Source organism: Alexandromys fortis, unplaced genomic scaffold (assembly GCF_014885135.2).
Source record: "Alexandromys fortis isolate MF-2015 unplaced genomic scaffold, M_Fortis_MF-2015_v1.1 scaffold_138, whole genome shotgun sequence".
In the NCBI taxonomy this organism is placed as follows: domain Eukaryota; kingdom Metazoa; phylum Chordata; class Mammalia; order Rodentia; family Cricetidae; genus Alexandromys; species Alexandromys fortis.
This window is the reverse complement of record NW_026068034.1, coordinates 1,816,074-1,839,383: the sequence shown is the minus strand read 5'-3', so window position 1 is coordinate 1,839,383 and position 23,310 is coordinate 1,816,074. Positions and strand designations below refer to the sequence as shown.

The window sequence follows — 23,310 nt, the reverse complement described above, 5'->3', positions numbered from 1 at the left end:
TCCCAGATCCCTTTGCTCGTATTCAGTCCCCAGGGACTAATCCAGACCCCAAAGCCCTGGGCTTTTTCTGCCCACATGGGCTTGACCTGTTTATTTCTCTTCCAGATGATGTCATTGCGAAACAGATAGAGGACGGGCTTCTGCGACCAGAGCTCCGGGAAAGGGTCAGCTACGTGCTCCTGAGGAAGCATCGTCACCAAACCAAGAAGCCCATCCACCGCTCCCTTGCAGACATTGGGAAGTCGGTGTCCACTACAAGTGAGTAGGCTATTCGCAGGTGGGCACAGGGCATGTGGCCAGGACAGCCCATCTCAGTGGCCGGAAGTCTCTGACTTCATGATCCTGAAGAAATTCTGAGGTTCTGGGGGCTCCCCCAGCTTCTTTCTCTGGAAGGCCTGGGGCGGGAGCAGCCACACTCTGTGTTGTCCCTGACACCAGAGCACAGCAGGTCCTAGGAACAGACGGCTCACAGCCTGTCCTGCACATGGCAATGACTTCAGTCCTTGAAAGGTGTCCTAATGCCTAGACCCCACCCAGGAGCTCTGGATTCTGGTGGTCTGGAGAGCATCCTGGGAAAGAGAGACAGGTTAGAACCTTTCCAGAGACCCATACAGCACCAGGGAATGCCTATAGGGATGGCTGGGTTTTCCACTAAGCCCCACCCGCAAGAGAAGCCAGTACCCCCCATAGAAAACAGAACACATGGGCTGGAGAGATGGCTCAGTACTTAAGAGCGCAGGCTGCTCTTCCAGAGGTCCTGAGTTCAATTCCCAGCAACCATATGGTGGCTCACAACCATCTGTAATGAGATCTGGCACCCTCTTCTGGCACAGGGGCATACATGGGGGCATACATGGAGGCAGAATGTTGTATACATGATAAAAGTAAACAAATCTTTAAAAAAAAAAAAAGAAAACAGAACACATGAAGGTGTGGGAGCATTGAGGTCACCTCGAGTGTGCCAGGGCTTGTATACCTGGCTTCTAGTGTCATTATTACCAGCAAAGCCTGGGGCCATCTGGGGAAAGCAGACTGAGCACTCTAGAAGACTGTTCCCATTGGCTCGGTATTTGAGAAGTCTGAGGGCCCTAGTCCTAGTCGGCCCAGCAGACAAGCATAGGAGCCAGTGAGTGACAGAATCAGAGAGAAAGGCAGATAGCTCGTTGCACCCAGTGTTTTTTTAATTAACTGTGGATTCTATCTCCCTTTCCACTGTACAAATATTTACCTGGGTCTTCTAGAAGGTCAGCCAGGGCTCTGAATCATGGAGCTATCTCTCCAGCCCCATTCCCAGGTAATCTATCCACCATATCCTCTAAGCATTGTTCTTGGAAGGGAAGCTATGTCTTGTAGCAGCTTTGTTTATTCTGAAGTAGCTACAGAGCCACTGAGCTAACCAGAGAGGCTGTAGCAGCGAGGACACTGGAACCATGTGCCTTCTCCTCCCCGTTCCAGATCGCAGCTCTGCCAGGAGCCCCTCGGCAGGCCCAGCTCTGCACCGTTCCACCGAGGACCTGAGGATTCGGCACAACACCAGCTACGGACATCTGTGTGAGTGTTCTCTGTTGAGCACTGGCTGTAACAGCTGTAGAATGTCCACATATCCATGGGTGGAGAAGGTAGAGCCCAGGATCTAGCCTGCTTAAGACGCCACCAGGAGAAACCAGATTTCCCCTGAAATCTAGGCCTGTCCTGATTTACAGCTATAGTATTCCTTGCTGGACAAGGAGCTCAGCCCAGCCCTGGCATCTCAGCGCTGATCTCATGTCCTGGGCACATTGATCTCAGTCAAACTCTTCTTTGCACCAGTGCAACCATTCGGGTCTTCTGGCGGGGAGCCTTCCTAGCAGTGGTGTTAAAGGCAGGGCCCCGGGGCTGGAGGCGCAGCTCGGGAGTAGAGAGCTTGCCTAGCGTGTTTGAGCCTCAGCAACACAAAACCGCAAGCAAAACGAGATAGGCTGGGTGCAGCGGCTGAGGCAGAAGGATTGCCACAAGCTCGAGGGCAGCCTGGGTTTCACAGTGAGTTCCAGGTCAACCCAGGCCACAGAGTGAGACGCTGTCTCAAAACAAAACAAACATCCACCCAACTCCTTTGCCGAAGGGCACCCAAAACACCCTTCATCACGACAGAGATGAAACATGAACATAGGCAGTAGCAGGTCAAAGGTCACAGACGGGCTATTTTAAGCTCATTTGTGGCAAACAGTCAGGTGAGCTATGGGCACAGTGCTCATAGCTCTGGGGTTGAAAGCAGAAGGATTGAGAGTTTGAATTTCTCTGTCTCTCTCTTACCCACACACACACATACAGACACACACACACACACACACACACATAGAGAGCGAGAGAGACAGAGAAAGAGAGAACCCACCATTGTCTCTCTGCAGCAGGTGCTTGCCTGGTTTAGTCTTTTCCCTGCTGTCCTAATATTTGATTCCTCTCAGTACCCCTCACCTACTCCTGGCCTTGTTATTCTTATGTGGCCGACAGGGGGCAGTGGTCAGTAGGCAGAAAGTCGCTTTGGAAAGAGTCCTGTGTCCTGAGACCCTCTTGTTCAGCGATGTTTAGTGGCACTCTCAGACAGGAGGCGTGAGGAGGTGATCATTGCTTTGTGTGAACTGGATCGTATGTAGCCCAAGTACATATGGCGCCCAGAGCACAGATGACGGTGGAGACCCTCAGAGAGAAGGAGACATGTAACTGAGCCTAAGAGAACAGAAGAGACAACCACCCTCTCGTTAGAACATCTTGTTATGGAGTGAGCCCAAAGGCCAGTGTGAAATAAAGCCAGGGTTGGATCCAGGGGCTTCTAGAAATACGGAGAAACTTCTAGACCCAGGGCACAAACAGCGGTTGATGGGAATTGATGTTGAGGAAAAAATATCACTCAGTTAGCCAAGAGCATAAGGTTCAAAGGTCAGACAAGAGGAGGCCTGGTGCATTTAGTCGGAAACCCAAAGCCATCCCTCAGAAGGTAAGGAGCACCCTGGAGATCTGGAAACAGGTGTGCACTAGCGTCGGGTTTCTGTCTGAGAAAGAATGAAGAGGCCAGGCCTACCTTGAGGAATAGATGGAAAGATGGAAGTAAGCCAGACCAACTGGTGGGAAGAAGGAGGGAAGGGTAAGGGAAGAGCCCAGACTCCCTCCCATGGCGTCAAGGGGCCAGTGGTGGGCTGGAGGGAGTGCTGAGCAGAACAAGGTCTAGGGGGGATTTGGTGGAAGACAATGAGCTGGGGTACCAGATGGGGCTGCTCCAAGGTTCTGAAGCTCAAGAGAGATGGAACTGGAGATGCATTGTGCGTGTCATCTCACACACACACACACACACACACACACACGCACGCACACACACACTCACACATGCACACGCACACACATGCAGACACGCGTGCGCACGCGCGCGCGCACACACACACAGAAGAAGCAATAGGAGTGGCTGTGACTGATGGTAATGAAGTGTGAGATGCTTATCAGGGAATAATGACAAAAACAACCCCAAGGAGAAACAAGCAGAAGGAGATTCTGGGAAGTGAGCGGAGGAGAGCAGTGTTCGAGAAGCAAGGCCGGCCACAGGCCCAAAGCCAAGCAATCAGGACTGCGCATGCCCACTGGACTACACTGTTCATGGGAAGTGGGAATGGCTTCCCGAGGAAGGGGCTCTTGGCAGTTCCTGTGTTGTCTCTGTCTCCCCATGGACCCTGCCAACCTGTTTTTAAAAACTCCAGGAGGCTATAGACGAAGCTGGTCTCTTCATCAAGTTTCAGGCTAGTGGTGCCTGGTACCTAATCTGAAAATACATCTCTATGTGTCTTCCCATCTGAGCCCGGCACAATGCTGTACCTGGAGTAGACATCGCAGTGAGGGCTAAGAAGGTGGGCTGGGGTTAGAGCAATGGCTCAGAAGTTAAGAGCACTGACTGCTCTTCCAGAGGTCCTGAGTTCAATTCTCAGCAACCACATGGTGGCTCACAACCATCTATAATGGGATCAGGTGCCCTCTTCTGGCATGCAGGCAGAACACTGAATACATAATAAATAAAATCTTTTTTAAAAAAAAAGAATACCGCTTTAAAAAAAATGAGCACTCATTTTTAAAGGAATGAGTGGGTGTAGAGCCGGGAGTCTAACTGCTTATTCAAGCAAGCTGCCCTTGAAGAGAAAGAGAGTGGGGATGACAGCTGACGGAGCTGCAGAGCTGAGGGGAGGGCACCTTGCTGTAGCTCAGGGCCAAGGGCAAAGGACTGGTGTGATCCTGGCTTCCCCTGATAGGCCTGCTTTCCTGTCTCTCCTAGGTCACGCCCAGAGTAGAAGCATGAACGACATCTCTCACACCCCAAACACAGACCAGGTAGGACAGCGCTGCCCTGGACTCAGAGGTAGGCAGGGAAGGAGGAGGCCTTTGGTGTCAAGAGTGGAGAGCCTTGAGAACCTTTCTCTGCAGGGGACCAGACATCCCCCAGGACTAAGAAGAATGTATAAGTAACCCAGGGACATTTCACCATCAGATAGCTCTGGAGAAGAGAAGTCATAAAGACAGAGGGTGGGGACAGTTTGAGCAGAGGACTTTCCATCTCTTTGACTTTGCCCTGAACAGCTGGTAGCCAGTAGGACTGGAGTGAGACCCCCTAAGTGGTCTAGGTTTAAGGTCTAAGAACTGTGAGTTTCCCTGGAGGTCCCCTTGTGGGGAACCTAGAAACATGGAAGTCTCCTGCACTCTTAGAGACTGGTCCAGAGTCTCTGGATCGCTGTGAGTGAGGAAGCAGGGCAAAGGGCAAACAGACCATCAGAACGAACTTCTCTCCACCACCGAAGGTAAAGGCCTAGAAGGAGGTCTGGGCAGCTTACCACTAAGTTCCAGCAAAGGAGGCTGGGGTGGGAGCTGTCCAGGGCTCTTCTCTGACCCTCAGCTCACACAGCAGTGGAGTATCTTAGGGTCTAGCCAGTGACTGAATCCTACCATCTACGAAGGCATAATTGGTCTTGGGTCAACAAACGTTGAGTCTCGTCATCTACAGAGCTGGAGAGAATATTTGGTCACTTATTTAGGTCTCTTGATAATTTCTGTGGAATTTATGTTCTCTGAGGTGAGAGTAGGAGCATGCCAAGTCTTCTTGGGTTGTATTTTCCTCCTGGAGCAGCGGAGAAACAAATTCATGAAGAAGATCCCCAAGGACTCAGAAGCCTCCAATGTGCTCGTGGGCGAGGTGGACTTCCTGGACCAGCCATTCATTGCGTTTGTTCGTCTTGTCCAGTCTGCCATGCTGGGAGGGGTGACAGAAGTGCCTGTCCCCACCAGGTGAGTCACTGAGGAGTGCCCCCATACCTGTGCCCACCAGGTGAGTCACTGAAGAGTGCCCCCACTGTCTTCAGGGAGCCATTCCCCATGCCGGCAGCAGGCAGGGATGTCCTTTAAATTAGTATAGAATGGGGCCAGGTAGTGCGTGTCTTTATTCCCAGCACTCAGCAGACAGCTCTGTGGGTCTGGGGTCAGCCTGCTTTACACAGAGAGCTCCAGGACAGCCAGGGCAACAGCGAGACCCTCACAAAAGAGAAAGAGGTTGGGGGTGTCAGGAGCCATGAAGGAAGTTGCTGAGTGGTCCAGGCAGCAGTGCAAATGTAAGGATGCCTACGAGAGGCAGAAGCAAAATGTTTCTTCAGCAAATAAAGTAGTAAAAGGAAGATTCTGAGCTGGTGAACTGATCTGGGGAGCTGGAGAACTGATCTGGTGAGCATGTGAGCTGATCTGGTGAGCTGTGAGATGAGTTGGTGAGCTGTGAGTTGATCTGGTGAGCTGTGAGCTGAGAGCTGATCTGGTGAGCTGTGAGCTATGAGCTGATCTGGTGAGCTGTGAGCTGAGAATTGATCTGGCGAGCAGGTGAGCTGATCTGGTGAGCTGTGAGATGAGCTGGTGAGCTGTGAGCTGAGCCGGTGGGTAAAGGCGCTTGTCACTAAGCCAGACAATCTGAGTTTAGTTCTTGGAGATCACACGATGAAAGTAGAGAACTGAGTCCTATAAATTGTCTTCTAAACCTCCACATTTGCTGTGGCGTGTGTGCCATGGCACATGCATGTGTGTGTGTGTGTGTGTGTGTGTGTGGCACGTACACACACACACTAACTAGCTAAATAAATAAACATAAAAAGGAAGAGCCAGGTATTGCGGCCCTTGCCTGCAATCCCAGTACTTGGGAAGTAGAGGTAGGAAGATCAGGAGTTCAAAGTCATCCTTGACTACATAAAGAGTTTGAGCCTGGGTTATGGGAGGCCCTGTCTCAAAAACGCAAAAATAAGCCAGTAATAGGAGGTGAAGCAATGACTCAGTTGCTAATGGTACCTGCTGCTCTTGCAGAGGACCTGAGTTCAGTTCCCAGCACCTATGTTGAGTGGCTCAAAATCACCTGTAACTCCAGTTCAGGGGATTCAGTGCCCTCTTCTGGACTCAACAGGCACTGCACTTGGGTGCACATACCTCCCTACAGATATACACATAATTAAATATAATAATGATAATGATTAGTTTTAAAATATTCAAAGGAGAGAAGGTAAAAAGTTAATAATGGAGACATTGAAGGCCAAAGGATTCTTCTCTTCATTTGTTTCTATTTTTTCCTCTTTGTTCTTCCTTCTCCATCTTTTTTGCAGGTTTCTGTTCATTCTTCTAGGACCTTCTGGGAGAGCAAAGTCCTATAATGAGATTGGCCGAGCCATTGCAACCCTCATGGTGGATGATGTAAGTGAGACTATGAAGCAGGCACTGAGTGCTCATAGCTGTGGAACTGGCACGGCCTCCCCTATTGCCCAGCATCCCCAGCTATCTAACAAGCACAGCTGAGCCCCTGCTGTGCACCAGGGACCTAAGGATCATGAGATTCAGGGAAGATACCCAGACCCTCTCATGCAGGAGCACTATCTGAGAGGGACAGTTCTGTAATAATGAGATGATGATTATATATTATTATAAATGATGAAAATAAAATCAATCATGTATTATATGCCTGGGGGAACTAAGACACACACTGCAGACAAAAAGCCAAGGGTGAGCAGGGAGCAGGTAGACTAGCAAGACCTTGGTATGCTAGCCTTCTGGACAATGGAAGTGATGAAGGCTCAGTGAAGCTGAATGGAGGCACAGCAGCTTAATCTCAGTGTGTTAGCTCCCTGAGGGCAACCCCAGTGAAATGAGCCTGAAGATCCTGCTCCGTCTCCAGACTGACAGGAGGCTAGAGGTCTTTAAACACAAACAAACCCAGAAAATCTGTCTTTCTGTTACCTGGCCCTCCTAGGGGGAAAGTCTGGGCTCTGAAGAGATTTCCTCATATGCTTGCTCTGTGGAAACAGAAATGCAAGGTCAAAGAACCCATCAAAAGTCCTGCAGAGGTGTTACCAGGGTCTGCGTCTAGGCCAAGTCAGTGCACCCAGGCTCGTTGCTCTTAAAGACTTGAGATAAAGCTGTACAAAGATTTGCAGACGCAGCAGGGAGACTCGATTCAAAGCAAAGCAAAGCAATAGGACAGGTCAGGCACACCGTCAAGAGTAACAGCGGCACATGAACGAGGGTACTGGGGACCCCGTTATTGTTGGGGCCTTTGTACGGTATTCAAGAGAATAGGGATGTATATGGATGGATTTTTTAAAAATATTTATTATGTATATAATTTTCTGTCTGTGTGTGTGCCTGCAGGCCAGAAGAGGGCACCAGACCTCATTACAGATGGTTGTGAGCCACCATGTGGTTGCCGGGAATTGAACTCAGGACCTTTGGAAGAGCAGGCAGTGCTCTTAACCGCTGAGTCATTTCTCCAGCCTCTGGGTGGATATTTTAAGTGACAGATTAAATTGCACAATCATTTTCCCGTCGTGAATGTCCCTTCCCAGACCATGTCTGATTTTGATTATATGCACACCCCTCTTTGCATAGGTATAAGTAGAGGAGTCTCCCTAAAAGTTCACTTGGAGGACACGGTTTGACTAATTACACAAAACCAGTTCAGACCGGATAAATCTCCCTACTTTCCTACCTCCATACAAGGAGAGAACCACTGAACAGACTCCATCTGTGTTTGGTGGCTGTTAAGGGGAGGAGACAATTCCATTGCTTGGAGTGGAGTGTGCATACGACTCAGGGCACGTGGGGGCCCTACATGGCTAATAAGCTGCTAGGTGCACGTGCAAAAGTGTGTGTATGTGTGTGTGTGTGTAGTATATGCAATAAAGGTCCTAGGCTGCCGAGTGTACTACTAATAGTGAGTGTGCGGGGCAGTGGTGGTGCATGTTTTTAATACCAGCACTCAGGAAGCAGAGGCAGGCGAATCTCTGTGAGTTCAAGGCGAGCTACAGTCTACAGTGAGAGTTCCAGGACAGCCAGGGCTACAGAGAAACCCTGTCTTGAAAATAAATAAATGAATGAATGAATGAGAAAGAAAGAAAAGAAAGAAAGAGAGAGGGAGGGAGGAATGAAGGAAGAAAGATAGATAGATAGATAGATAGATAGATAGATAGATAGATAGATAGATAGATAGATAGATAGATAGATAGATAAGCATATTCCCTATGCTTGCCTGCCTCTAAAATATTACAGCAACCTGGGTTTCAGGTCTGAGATTACTGCCTGTTCCAAAAACTGGTTCTTCCTATTGTCCCCTATTTCCCCATACTGCCATTTGTCCTTATCTATCCACTGAAATCAAGCTGGCATCCGGAGCAATGACTCCTTTAAACACAGTGGTGATGATCTCACTCCGAGGAAAGGAGAGCTGAGCCCTCTTTCTCCTTCCTCATCCCTCACCAGCTCTTCAGCGACGTGGCTTATAAAGCCCGGAACCGAGAAGACCTCATTGCAGGAATTGATGAATTTCTAGATGAGGTCATTGTCCTTCCCCCTGGCGAATGGGATCCAAACATCAGAATTGAGCCACCTAAGAAAGTTCCTTCGGCTGACAAGAGGTGTGTGCTAAGGATGAGAACAACAGAGGGCGCTCCACATCGGCGGTTTATTCTTTTCCCAAGAAATGGAAGCCAGCAGGGCCGCCTGTGAACAACCGTAAAGCCGGGCGGGAGTCCGTGTAGGGGGAAGGGTATTATTGAATTCATGTTTGGATATGTGTGGGTGCATATGTAGAAGCCTAAGGTTGCTACCCGGGAATTTTTCTTCATTGCTCTCCACCTTATGCATTGAGACAGTCTCCCAGTGAACCCAGCGCTGGCAGATTTGGCTAGTCTTGTTCGTTCTGGGTTTTCCCTTTGCTGGAATTACAAGTGGCTAGCTTGTCCACCTGACCTGCACGTGGCTTCTGGGAATTCCAGTTCTTGTCTTCTTGTTTGTGTGGCAAATGCTTTAATAACTGAGCCATCTCCCCACCTCCGTCTTCACTTCCCCTCTATTTAAGTTATTAAAGTTTTGTTGTTGTTCTTGGAGGGGAAGAAGACAGTCTTGAGGGGCTGGGTTCTTCCCAGCACTGAGAGCCCTGCTCTTCCCCATTCCCAACTTTCTCTTTCAGGAAATCTGTGTTCTCTTTGGCAGAGCTGGGCCAGATGAACGGCTCTGCGGTCGGAGGCGGTGCCTCGGCTGGCGGAGGTGGCGGTGGCGGAGGGGCAGGAGGCAGCGGGGCCGGCGGAGTGGGCAGTGGAGACGAGGCTGAGATGCCAGCTGTGCATGAAATCGGGGAGGAGCTGATCTGGACCGGAAGGTGCCCGCTCCATGCCCGGCAGAGGGCCTACAGTCTTGAACCCTCTCTTCCTCCGGTCCCGTTAGCGATCCTTCCGCTGCTGTGTGCAGCGCCTTCTAGGGACGGGGTCTGACCACTGCAGTCTTCCCGAACTCTAGCGAAGCCCCTCTTGGGTCTTGAGAAGAGTTGCGTGGGGTGAGAGGAACAGACGGACCCCGCCCATGAGGAAGGAGCCCAAACTCTTCTCTAGACCGCCTTTGGTACCCGTGTCGGAAACAGTGTACCACAAGCAAGATAGTGTAAAACTACTGAAATCCATTTTCACACAGGTAGAAATGGAGAAGTCAGCAGGGAGCAGGGCCATGGTGGATCCCTACCTGTAATTCCAGCACTGGGGAGACTGAGGCAGGAGGATTGTTGCAAATTCCAGGCCTGGGTTATAACGTGGGACCCTGTCTCACTCAACCCTGGCCTCTAAAATAAGATGCCAGCAGGGCACCACTGCCTTTGGGATGGGCAGAGCCTCCTCGGAGTGCTAATGGCAGCTGAGAGTCTTATGGCTGTCCTTAGCTTGGCAGTTGCTTCCCCCGGTTTTTGTCTGTGTTGTTACATGGCTTTCCGAGACCCTGGGTGGGTGTTTGGGTAGTATTGCCCTGTTTCTCTAACAGCTGACTCAAAGCCCACTCTTAATGACTTCATTGTAACTTAATTATATCAGCAAATATATACTTTTTTTGTAGTCTCATGTAACCCAAGCTGACCTCAAGCTTACTACAGCTGAGGATGATCTTGAACTGATGATGCTCCTAAGCCACCCTCTACTGAGCTGGACTCACAGGCACAGCCATGCTTGGGTTATAATCCAGGGCTTCATGCACAGCAGGCAAGCCCTCTACCAACCGGGCTGCATTCCCAACCGGGAGGCTTTCCAAATAGAATCATAGTCACAGCACCAGGGGCTGAAGGTTTAATGTATCTCTTTAAAAGAAGTACAATCCAATATATAACAGTGTGTTTTAAAATCTTAGCATTATTTAAAGGTTTCGTTTTTCTCTTCTTTGAGGGGAACAAGAGAAAACTGTCCTTGTCTGAGTCCTTTGGCTGCTCCTGGAGTTGCCCGGGTTGACTGAGATTTAGGACAAGGCTCTGTGCGAACAATGACTTTGGGGATAGAGCTGTTGGCTGTGCCTTAGTTTCTCACTGTGAAAAGCACTCTGACAAGAGCCATGTAAAGGAGGAAGGGTTTGTTCTGGCTTGAAGTTCAGGCTACCGCTCCTCACGCTGGGGGAAGTCAAAGCCGCAGGAGCTTGGGGGAACCTGTCACATTGCAGCCACACCCAGGCAGCGAAACAATAAATACGTGTTCGTTCTCATCTGGCTTTTCCCATTCAGTCCCAGATCTCCTGCCCGGGGAGCAGCCTCTCCCTCAGTCAAGACAAGTCTTCCAGATCAGTTGGCAAAGTCAGGACAATCCCCCGCAGGCATATCCAGAGACCCATCTCCCAAATGAGTCTAGAGTCTGGAGTTGGCAGCTAACACTCACCATTATGTGTTATACGGGTCGGGCTGGTTAGGGACACGAGGAAGACCATCACGGTGGGATATTCCCATCAGAACGTCCTTCTCTTGAACAGTTTGAGTCCAGCTCCAGCCTCCCCAGCATGGATGGTGCTGACTGCAAACTTTCAAACTGATAAGAGTCATGTCTGATTCTCAGTGCTCTGGTAGAAAGACTGTAATTCCATCCACTTCTGTTCCTCACCCCAGACTCCTTGGGGCCCTTGAGTCACTCCGGCCCCTCCTATTGTCTGTAGAGGAAAGCCGTCTCCTGCCTATCTCAAGCAGGTTCTTTGGGGGACTACGCCTGGACGTCAAGCGGAAGCTGCCCTGGTTCCCAAGTGACTTCTATGACGGCTTCCACATCCAGTCCATCTCCGCAGTTCTGTTCATCTACCTGGGCTGTATCACCAATGCCATAACCTTTGGTGGACTTCTGGGGGATGCCACGGACAATTATCAGGTGAGCACGAGCTGGGGACAGACCAGTAAACATCAGTCAAATTTATTGCCACCTGGTGGCCATAAAGAGTTTCAGTTTGTATTCCCAGCACCAAGGTTGCGGGTACCACCCTGAGTCTGGCCATCACCTTTTGTAGCAGGGACAGAAATGACTCAGATACAGCTGTATCACCAAAGCCAACCCCAGCAAGGGTGACGGCACACAAAAGATGGAAACCTGGAGTGCACATTGCATAGCCTGCGGGCAGCTCAACAGGGTGAAGAGGGTCCTTTCGGGGTGGCTCAGCTGTCCTGAGCCTCCTGCGGGCAGCTCAGTTTGTCTGAAGTTATCACTCAGCAAGCCTTATACTTGATGTCTGCATGGTGTGGGACGGACTAGTGTATCTGTTCAGATTCAGGGACTTCCTGAAGCCCTTGAGTTGTTTGCTTTCTGAACTTGAGGAGCTTCCCTGCAGGGTGGGAAGCTTCACCTCCCTTTCCAATGGGTTGTTTTACACCCCTGTAAAACTCCTGCATCCTGATGAGTTTCCCTCCAAGACAGAAGGTGTCAGTTTCACAGGAAACTGCCACACAACAGCCTCTTCTGCCTCTCTGAGCCTCCTGCTTTCTCACTTGACAGGGAGTGATGGAGAGTTTCCTGGGCACTGCCATGGCTGGTGCCTTGTTCTGCCTCTTCTCGGGGCAGCCCCTCATCATCCTCAGCAGCACGGGGCCCATTCTCATCTTCGAGAAGCTCCTCTTTGACTTCAGCAAGTAGGTATCGCATGGTAGGCTCCATGCCTACTCTTGAAATTGAGGTAGTCAGCTAAGGCGAGGGCGGAGCATAGGTCCAGGCTGGGTGGGGTTTGAGGAGTAGGAGGATGGAGGGGGCATGTGAGGAGGGCCATCTTCAACTATAGTTGGTGGGTGGTTTCTTCTGATTCCTATAAATTACCTTGAAGTCATCTGAATGCAGATTGGCACTTAGGAAGCAAGCCAGGCCACGTCACTGCTCACTGGAAAGTCGGTGTGGTAGATACAGAGCCTTGGACAGGTGCCTTGCAAATTTCCTAAGGTGGCTCCAGAACATTCAGCTTAAAATCTCCTCCAAGCACCTAGGTCTTAGCAGCTTCCTGACACTCAGAGAAGTCCTGTCCTAGAATTCTCAAAGACCAGGCACCCCTAAAACTGGGGAGGTGGCTCTGTCAGTAAAGTGCTTGTCCTGTATGCACGAGGACCTGAGTTGAGTCCCCAGAAGTCACCCACACGTAAAATCTGGTGTCACATGCTTACAATCCTGGAGCTTGGGGGTGGAGATGGGTGGCTCCCTGGGACTCCCTGAAGGGACAGACTCTGGCCAGCTCAAGCATTGTGAGGACGGCTCTGGCAGGCCTTGTCCTTTTCTCCCACTCTCTCCGCCTTTGTAAAAATCAGCAGATTGCATTCTTGAGGCTAGCCACCAAGGTCTAGTCCCTTATTTAGCCACGTTGTCCTCCTGAGGCTGCCTACCAAGATCCAGCTATCAAAGTATTAAAGCCCAGCAATCAGAAGCCCCCACTGGCTCACCTAGTTAACACGCCCAATTAAAATTAAACACCTCATCCGAATGTGGGGTTTCCCCTTTATCTTTATAGAGCACCATTTGCCTGTGGGCCACATCTGTCTCCTCTCTAGCCAGAGGCAGTCCTCTGTCTGTCTACCCTCCCTGAGACAAATATCTCCTGTCTTTATCTCTTATTCCCTGTCCTCTGTCCCCCAGGGGCAAATAAATCTCCTTTGTGATGAGAACCCGGCTTCAGGGGTGCTGAGCAGACACTTTTCCTTTTACTCTCTACCTGTGTGTTCAATATACACACAAACCCACAAATACATGTGCATGCAACACATACAAGCATACATACACACAGATCAGGCAGCCCAACCTGGGATAGTCCCTGTCCTATCCTTTCTCAGTCCTTAGACAGGCATCCATGCTACGAAGAAGTATGAGCCACTCTGGGCGGGGCTGGGGAGCCAACCCCAGGAGGTCACTCACTTCCCTTTGCCATCCAGGGCCAATGGCCTGGACTACATGGAGTTCCGCCTCTGGATTGGCCTGCACTCAGCCATCCAGTGCCTTATCCTGGTGGCCACAGATGCCAGCTTTATCATCAAGTATATCACCCGCTTCACTGAAGAGGGCTTCTCCACCCTCATCAGCTTCATCTTTATCTACGACGCCATCAAAAAGATGATTGGTGCCTTCAGCTACTATCCCATTAACACGGACTTCAAGCCTGACTCCATCACCACCTACAGATGCGAGTGTGTGGCTCCTGACACAGGTAATCCCCGATGTGCACTGCCCCCCACCCCTTCTACTGCAGCTCTCAGTGCAGGAGGGGAGCTCGTCTGGAGGGGCTGTTTAGCCAGGTGCTCAGTGTCCCGAAGGAGCAAATGTTGGACCTTCGTTTATTGAAACAGCGTCTGCTTATGTAACCGAGGCTGGCCTTGGTTGTGGTACCCAGACTGGCTTTGAAATTCACAATGCTAATTGCAGAGTCTTGAACCTAATTTTTGGAAAGAATTTGAGGGGATGATAGCTCCAGTAAAAGCCGCCACACGGCTGTGGTCAAAGCAACCAGGGTTGTAATCAGGAAGCTGCAGGGTACTTCGTGAAAGAGCAAGGCATGATTTACCGACTAGGGGCTGGGATGGAGGTTATTTCTGTCAGTAATACTGCCCAAGTTGGGGTAGATCTGATGATCCCTCCCAGTGCCATTAACACATGGTAACTTGTCTCAACATACCACCGCCAATGCGGTTACAAGCTTTATAAAGCGAGACCAACCCAGGGGACAAACATCCCTACTGCAGTCAGGGTGGAGGCCTGGCCAGTCACGCTGTCGGAAGAGCTGGTGAAACTGGCCTCATTCGGCCTCCTAGGCAGTTGAGGGTTGAAGGGATTGTCATGAAGGACCTCATCTACCCTCTGGGACCACAGGATGTGGAATGAGAATTTAGGAGACATTCCAGGAAGCCAGCTGCTGCTGGTTTAGGGAAGAATTTGCAGTGGGGAGAGCTCGTGAGAGCTACCAACCCTTTAGTGTCTGGCATGCGTGCGCCAACGGTATTTAAAGGACCCCAGCACCGAGTGGACTGGAGCAAACAACTGGCCAACCTAATAATAAAGTCTCAGTGCCATTCATGTTTGTCGCTTTCTGACCAAAGAAATCATCATCTGCAAAGTGAAGGCCTCCTCAGAATGGGATGTCTGTCACAGTCAGAAACACGCCCCTAAGAGCAGCTAGCGGGATGAACCTAGCGGGCCCAAGGGAATATAGCGTAGGGTGCAAGACCTACCCAAGCACCACTATACTGGCCTGACAGAAAGCATACTGAGATACAGAGGCCACCCAAGGCCACAATGAACCTCAGTTTCCCTGACTGTCAAAGAGTAATCAGTGTTTATTAGCGATGCCTGCAAGGTTTTCAAATTAGTAGATATTAGTTATTCAATCCCTTAGCTTAATGACAATAATAATAATAATAATCAAAAGAATTGACCATGCCAGGTGAATTAGCATACACTTCTAATCCCAGCACTTGAGAGTCAGAAGGAAGTGGATCTTTGTGAGTTCAAGACCAGCCTGGTCTACATAGGAATTTCCAGACCAGTCCAGGCTATGTACTGAGTCCCTGCCTTAAAAAAATTGATTTTGCCAGCTGATATTCTGCATTCCAAGTATGGGATCCTACTCCAGCCTGTGTCTCTCGTAAGATGTTCTTCCTCCCCTTATGGCTCTGATTTTTGGAAAGAAGTCTATCTAGGCTTAGCTTTTTTCTCTCTCTTTTCTTTTTTCTAGCCTTAGCTTTGAGTTGTTCTATTAAACAGTGAGAGGTGAGATTTACCCTTTGACTGGGTCCTTGTTTAGATTTCTAAAGAGGTCCTACCACAGGCCCTTTTGATTCTGCGGGATAGGGGGCTTTTTGGATCCAGTCCACACACTGGGTCTAACCCTGCCTTCTAGAAACACATGTCCTTGTCTCTTTTTAGAAATAGCCAAAATCCTGGGGTCCTGCGAGGAGCTTTGGCTACTCAGTGAACCTTCTATTTACTTAGGGGTGCCTGTGAACAGGGGCTGGAGGAGCATAGTCAGTGAGCTTCAGAGGGTATCCTAAAGCTTGCCTGTTTCTGAATTTCTTCCCATCATTCTTGCCTGCATACCTGATTATCTTGAGTCATCTTCATGGTTCTGAGTGCTTGGTCCCAAGCCTGGCAGCATCAGCACCAACTAGAAACTTATCAGAAATACAGAACCATGGGCTCCAACCCCAGACCTGAGCCTAGAAACTCTGGGACAGAGCCCAGCTGGCTATGTACAGACAAGCCTTCCAAGGGCTTCTGCTGCTCCCTCCCCAAGTCTGAAAACCTTAGCTTTACTGAGCTGTGATAGCCACTGATCCCACAAGATTTCTCCACAGAGAATAAACGAGCCGTGCCATTGCTGGGTCACTTTCATTAGGAGAAATGGGGTTGCAAAGGTCTGGACATTAGCAGACGAGGGCAGTGGGGAACTGATGGGGTTTTGTTCCCAGTTCGTGTGCCACCTACCGACTAACTGCTCCGCTTCCCCAGCTTAGCTACACAGCCCAGTCTAACGATGGGACACCACCCTCCTCTCACGTTCTTTCTCACACAAGCTTGCTTGGGACACTATCTTTTTCTATTTAATCTTTTTTCCATGGTAACTGATTTGTATTCTGTTTACGGATGCTGCAAATGCTGACTTGGCCGCTCTCAACTTTAAGTGAGTACCACTCTGTGCACACTAGAATTAATTGTACAATATTTGATACTTGGACCTTTCTGGAATTTTCCACACTATAGTTCTTACATCTCTTGTAGGGTTTCACTTCTTGCTATAAAAGAATTGACAAGCCCCAGTAGAAGACATCGAGATGTCTGGCCTACAGCCTCTGGTGCTGGGGCTCTTGAGCAGCAGAATGAATAATCCCTACGGGGGCTTCTTGTCTGGCTTCTCTGTCCATAGCGTTAACTGGGCATCATCGTCTTTCCTTGTGAGGAGAGGCAATAGATTACCTGATTTCCCATGAGGAGGCTTTCTTCAGGATGGTTTTTAGGAAACAATGCCCTTGGCACCGTTCTGTCTGGCGTCAACACTGATCCAGCTGGCCCGGAAGCAACCGGCTTCTGTAATCATACCCAGCCCTGTGGACAGCTTGCTAGAGGCTGGGTGAGGTCTCAGGATCAGGGTCTTTTCGCTGGGTGGTAGCCAGCCAGCAGAAACAAACGAGTATTCTACAACACTTCAGATAATAGCAGCAACGGCCCCTGGCCCCTAAACCTGTCATTGAGGAGGAGGAAGGGGAGAAGCCAGGCTCCCCTTCACCCATGTAGTCCAGAGAGAGGGCAAGCAGCGGCCTTCCGAAGCCAGCCTTTGTGATGAGTGGCCACATCACCTGGGGAGCCCGGCCCTGTGGGTGATGAAGAATCAGGGAAGCCAGACACAGGAGAGGGAGGGAGGGAAGTGAGGCTGGGAATGGCTCCCCCAGCTTCCCTCCCAGACCTCAAGAGAGTGTTAGATACTTACACTCAGGGACACAGGTCAGAGAACGGGGTGCTTAGCAAGGGACGCAGAGTGAAGAGCTGCCAGCCAGCAGCCCTTTGGGGCTTCTGGTTTTCCTTCTGGACCTAGATCCAGGTTTACTTTCCTTGCCTTGCACTGGAGGGGCAGATTAGAGAAGGCGACATCAGGCTCACCCTGGTAAGTCCAGGGAGCCTTTAAAGTGCATGGGCAGTGGGTGGGAGAGAAGTGTCCATAGATAGAAACTGGGTGGAAAGGAAGCCTTATAGTTTCTCTCCCAGTGGTCTGGGATGGGGTCATAGCGCCAAGCATGGGCTCCGAAACCTTAGGTAATAGATAAGTTAATGTCACAGCCTCAGTTGCCTCATCTATAAAATGGGGATACGTCACGGAGATTTGGGAAAGAAATGAGTGCATTCCCAGGGTTTGGCATAGTGCAGGACATGGAACTAGCTCTTTGAGATGCTTTTCTAAAGTTTGACAGCACACAGTTGTGTCTAGCGCCTGCAGGGATTCACAAGACGCGCTCTTCATCAGCCTGTCTCAGCACCAGATCACTCAGCTGAGTGTTAGAACTGGCTGCTGGTCCTCAGGACGAGCTGTTCTGCACTGGCGCAGCTGCCTGTTCAACTCCCTCCCTTATGGGAGCAGAGGGGACGTGAAGTCTGAGAGCAGAGGGATCTGGGCAGAGACTATAGGCTATGTCTAAGACCCACTGACCCTAACCTGTCCTCTGTGTCTTCTCCAGTGAACACAACCACGGTCAATGCCTCAGCCCTGCTGGCACCAAACACCAACACATCTCTGGTAAGCCCTTTCTTATCAGGGCAGACTGCTCGTGGGCTTTTGTTTATGGTGGGGAGTCAGGAAGGAGTTGGGGTGTCAATCCCAGGAGCACCTGGGCTCTGTGAATGATTTTAAGTTCATAACTGTAAGCACTGTGCTCTAAGGCATCCTCTGTGTGCAACATCTCTATGCAGAAACACAATGTGCGTGCCCGGAGGTGGTAGATGTGACCAGAGCTATATACATACACAGGTTGTAGTGCGTTCTCCCAGGAGCCCCCAGTTCCTATCCAACCATGCACTCTCAGACCCAGAAGTTTATCACCCCCCCCCCCATGAACTTGATCTGTCCTTGCTGCCTTCCCAAACAACGGTAAGCCGTGGCTTTCAGGCCTCTCCCATCCTAAGTAGATGGAAGGATGCAAAGTTAAAATCCAGGTAAAGGGTTGCATGTAGGCCTTGGCGCAGCCTTGGATGCTTCTAGTGCCCCTAAGGATGCTTACGTTCCCCTGCGCAGGCAGCCAATGACTCAGTCTTTGTCCATCTCAGTTGACTACATAGCCAAAAACTTCAAATCTCAGACCTTGAGGAGGGCGGAGGCAGGCAGCGCTTACTCTCCAGTGCCTTTTATGTGTTAGGTGCTGGGAGCTGGCCTCAGAGGGCCAGCTGGGATGGTTGGGTCTGTGTCTTTGCATTGCTTTTTCACTCCTTAGTGACTCAGCAGAGCAGGCTCAGGTTTCTAAGAGTGTGCGGAAAGGCTTGTGAGGCCTTTTACAATGGCTTTGACTAACTCCCAACCCGGTTCCCTTCCACTCAGCGTGATAAAACACCTGGCAAAAGAAAGCAGCTTTAAGGGAGAAAGGGGTTTATTCAGCTCCCAGTTCCAGGCTACCGTCCATCACTGCAAAGAAGTCAAGGCTGCAGGGGCTTGAGGCAGGAAGTCAAGAACGGAGGGAGAATGAATGCACTCACAAGACAGATGCAATTAATATTTTTATTTGCAACTGCTTAAATCCACGTTTGTGAAGCCAACAGTTACAAATCATACATATATATGTACACACACACACATATATGATAAAATTCAGAGACTACGAAACAGTGAATAAAATCTCTGAATTTTAGCATCTGTGACACCAAGGAAGGAAGTGGTTGGAATGACCCAAGAAGGAAATAATGAGGATATGCATAGAGAAAGGAAGAGACACTGTCTCCAGGAAGGCAGCATCTGTAGCGCCATGGCTCTTGGCCTGGAACGGGAGACAGAGCTGTGGGAGGAAGGAGAAAGCATCTTCCTACTGCTGTCAACACCGCATAGCTCAGAACGCACTGAAGAAACAGTCCCTAACCTTCCTGGGGAACTACCCGCTTGTTGTCCTTTAAACAGCCTGCCCCAGGGACACCATTCTGCCACTTAGGGCATCATCATGGTCAGGAGAGGAGGGCTAGGGACCCTCAAAGGTTTGGTAGGTTTTAAGCTTACCCAGGGCCACAGGGAGAAGGACACACTGTCTAAAGGAGGGTCCTGACCCCTTTTCTCCTGTGCTTGGTCTCCAAGTACACCCCCCTTAACCTCACAGCGCTGGATTGGTCCCTGCTGAGCAAGAAAGAGTGTCTGGGCTACGGTGGGCGCCTGCTCGGGAACTCCTGCCGGTTCATCCCAGACCTGGCCCTCATGTCCTTCATCCTTTTCTTCGGGACTTACTCCATGACCTTGACCCTGAAGAAATTCAAATTCAGCCGCTACTTTCCTACCAAGGTAAGAATCCCCTGCAGGTAGGTAGAACTTCCATCCGGGGTGTTCTTAAGGGAGGCTCAGCTCAGTGAGACGGCTCTGTAGGTACAGGGGTTCACTACCACTGACAGCCTGTGTATCCCCAAGACCCACACGGTGAAAGAAGAGAATCTGCTCCCACACATTCTTCTCTGACCTCCACAGCGGGGCCAATGGCACCTATGCGTGTGTGTTTGTGTGTATGTGTGTGTGTGTGTTTAAAGGAACACCCCCATGCAGTCTTTCCAGGGGGGGGTCTCTATCTGAAAAGATGGTTACCAAGGATACTCTAACCTGAGGTATTTATACAAATTAAGAGCACAAACTTTGCCCAGCCCTGTGGCCCAAGCGTGTAATCACAGCTCCACAGAGACTAAGGCAGGAGGATCATAAATTCAAAGCCAGCCTGGGAAACATACATTCTATCTCAAAAGAAAACAAAGGGGCTAAAAAGATAGCTCCATAGTTAAGAACGTCTGCTGCTCTCCCAGAGGACCTGAGTTTAGATCCCAGCACACACATTGTGTGATTCACAACTGTCTCTTACTGACCTGAGTAACTTCAGCTCCAGAGGGACAGGATGCCCTCCACTTGCCACCAGAGGCCCATAATACCGTTCAGTTACACACACACACATACACACACACACACACACACACACACACACACACATAAGAAATAACAAAAATACATTTTAAGAATAAGATTAAAGTTTTAAAAAGAGGGCTAGGAATATAGGTCAGAGTGCTTATCTGTCATGCAGGAGACCCTAGATTGATTGATTGATTTCTTTCTTCCTTTTGGTATTTTTCGAGATGAGACGGGGTTTCTCTGTGTAATAGCCCTGGCTGTCCTGGAACTTTGTAGATCAGGCTGGTCTTGAACTCACAGAGATCCACCTGCCTTTGCCTCCCAAGTGCTAGGACTAAAGGCATGCACCACCATGCCTAGATGAGGCTTTAGATTTAATCTCCAGTATTGAAAATCAAACAACAGCAAACAAGACTTTGGAGGCAGAAAGGTCCAGATTCCCATGACAGCACCGGGTGTTTTCCTCTTGGCCATTTGCTTCTAAACTCCTTGTGTTTCTAAATCTTTTATCCCCTGGTGACCGATAAAGTAAAACAGCAGCAACAACAAAACACCTTACCGTGTGTTTATTGGCCATATAGCCAAGTTGGCTTTGCTCTTGGAAATATTCTGTTTCAACTGTCATGTTTTCTGTTGAGTTTGGTTTCTATGTGATGTGTACTCTCTTTCTTGTGATGTGTGTGTTGCAAAGACCTGTTTCCATTCTGTTAACTGGCTCTTTGAGTCTTTTAAAAATTTGCTATTACTTTTTTTTATAATTTGTATGTGTGCGTACTATGGCTCATGTATGAAGGTCAGAGGACAATCTGTAGGGGTCACTCCTTCCCTCCCACCATGTGGGTCCTGGGAGTAGAACTCAGGTCCTCAGGGTTACCTACTGAGCCTTCTTGCTAGGCCCCTTTTAAATTTCTTTGTTGTTTTAAAGACTCATTTGTTTTATTTATGTGTACGAATGCTTTGCCTGTGTGTATGTATGTTCCCCACATACATGCAGTGTCCAAAGAAACTAGATAAGGGGTATCCGATATGACAGAATTGGAGTTACAGATTCTTGTGAGCCACCATGTATGTTCTGGGAACCAAACCTTAGCAAGAGTGGCCAGTGCTCTTAACTGCCGAGTCTCCTTCTCCCAGCCTCTCCCACTCTTTGACTTGGCTCATGGTAGCTGCTAATGAGCAGAAGTCTCAGTTTTGCTGTAATCAAACAGCCAAATCTCCCTTTTAGAAAATACTGGCGGAAACCCCGTGTCATCTCTTAAAGCCCTGTTTGCCTTTCGTGTTTGCTCCGCAATCCATCGTAAGCGATTCTGATGTGTAACGGGAGATAGTGATGCTTTGTGTTTTGTATAAACGGCTCATTGTCCCAGTTTCTGTTTTTGCTTTTAAAGAGCATTGTTTTCTGTACTGTTTTGCAAAGCATCCTTTGCCATGTCTCATGTGTTCCTGCATAACAGTGCCCCTTCTGGTTTGTTTTTCTTCCATTTCACTGGCTTGTTTATATGCCAGTACCACAGTCCTCAGCTCTACACTTTATGAAAAGTATCGTCTTATAGACCAAGGTCTTCTCTGTCTTTTTCCAGTCACATCGTCATTGCCCTTGCATTTCTAGCTGAACTTTAGTGCCATTCTAGATTTCACCAAGATTAGGAACCAGCGAAAAGGCTTAGCAGGTAAAGGTGCTTGCAACCGAGACTGGTGACCACATGGTAGAAGGAGAGAACCATCTCCCATTAACTGTCCTGTGACCTCCACACACACGAGCTGTCGTGTGTACACGCACACGCACACACGCACAAACATTTTTTTTTAAAGAAAAAAAAAAAGGTTTTTTGTTGCCTCCTGGAGAAAAACAAGACCGATCTGGTTGGTACTCATAAGGTCAGTGAATGTAGAGTTGAATACCAGGGTCTGCAGATGAAAAACGCTGTTCAGGAGTGCCAGCCATGGACTGAGAATGCTATGCCCCCGGGACGGAGCTGAAGATGACATGGTCCTCAGGCCGTCACCTCCACACCCCGGTGTACACTCCAGGGAAGTCTCACACAGTAGTCACAAGAACATTGATTCTAGGGAGAAAATACGAAAGTAATCACTGTTGTTTTTTAATTTGAAACAGGGTCTCACTTAGCCTATAGTCCCACTTGTCTCAGACTCATGACAATTCTCCTGCATCAGCTTTCCAAAGCAGGAGGGCCACACTGACTAATCTGAATAAATTTACAGTACAATAGATAAATAAATGGAGAGTCTGGAGAAAGGACTCAGTAGTTATAGACACCGATATTCTTTAGAGGACCTGGGCTTGGTTCTCAGCACCCACGTGGTGGCTCACAGCTGTTGGTAACTTCAGTTCCACGGAATTCAACACTCCCTTCTGACCTCCTTGGGCACCAGGCATGCATACAGTACACTCATATACACACAGACAAAACACCTACACACATAAAAATAATTTTAAAATAAATAAACAGGAAACAATCATGGAACCATTGTTAAAATTAATATACACAGCTCTTTCTACCAGGAAAAATGTCACAAGAATAATTTTGAGCAAATAAAGGAAGTGTCAGGGGGCTGGACAGATGGCTCAGAGGTTAAGAGCACTGGCTGCTCTTCCAGAGGTTCTGGGTTCAATTCTCAGCAACCACATGGTGGCTCACAGCCATTTAGTGAGATCTATCTGGTGTGCAGGTATACATAATAAAAATAAGTAAGTCTTAAAAAAAGAGAGAAAGTGTCAGAAGATTACCAATAATATGTTACCATTTATGTGAAATTTTTAACTGCACCAAACAAAACTATATTTTGTTGAATGAGATAAAATTGTAGATAGTTTTCTGTAGAGAAAATGCCACTGAGGGTGAAAGATACCAACAAAATGTAGACCGATCTCTCTCTCTCTCTCTCTCT

The 23,310-nt window shown here is 49.1% G+C and overlaps 1 protein-coding gene across 1 annotated transcript in view; it reads left to right on the top strand.

The window, feature by feature from the left end:
* The window catches only part of Slc4a5 (solute carrier family 4 member 5), a 63,187-nt gene that overhangs the window by 17,012 nt on the left and 22,865 nt on the right, over nt 1-23,310 (top strand). Inside the window, exons 3-14 of the mRNA XM_050164962.1 lie at nt 106-258; nt 1,456-1,551; nt 4,292-4,347; nt 5,138-5,295; nt 6,642-6,729; nt 8,788-8,942; nt 9,497-9,685; nt 11,510-11,684; nt 12,303-12,436; nt 13,715-13,986; nt 17,999-18,057; nt 19,594-19,794. Of these exons, the coding sequence (XP_050020919.1) occupies nt 106-258; nt 1,456-1,551; nt 4,292-4,347; nt 5,138-5,295; nt 6,642-6,729; nt 8,788-8,942; nt 9,497-9,685; nt 11,510-11,684; nt 12,303-12,436; nt 13,715-13,986; nt 17,999-18,057; nt 19,594-19,794 (1,736 nt within the window). The remainder of the gene's footprint in view (nt 1-105; nt 259-1,455; nt 1,552-4,291; nt 4,348-5,137; nt 5,296-6,641; nt 6,730-8,787; nt 8,943-9,496; nt 9,686-11,509; nt 11,685-12,302; nt 12,437-13,714; nt 13,987-17,998; nt 18,058-19,593; nt 19,795-23,310) is intronic.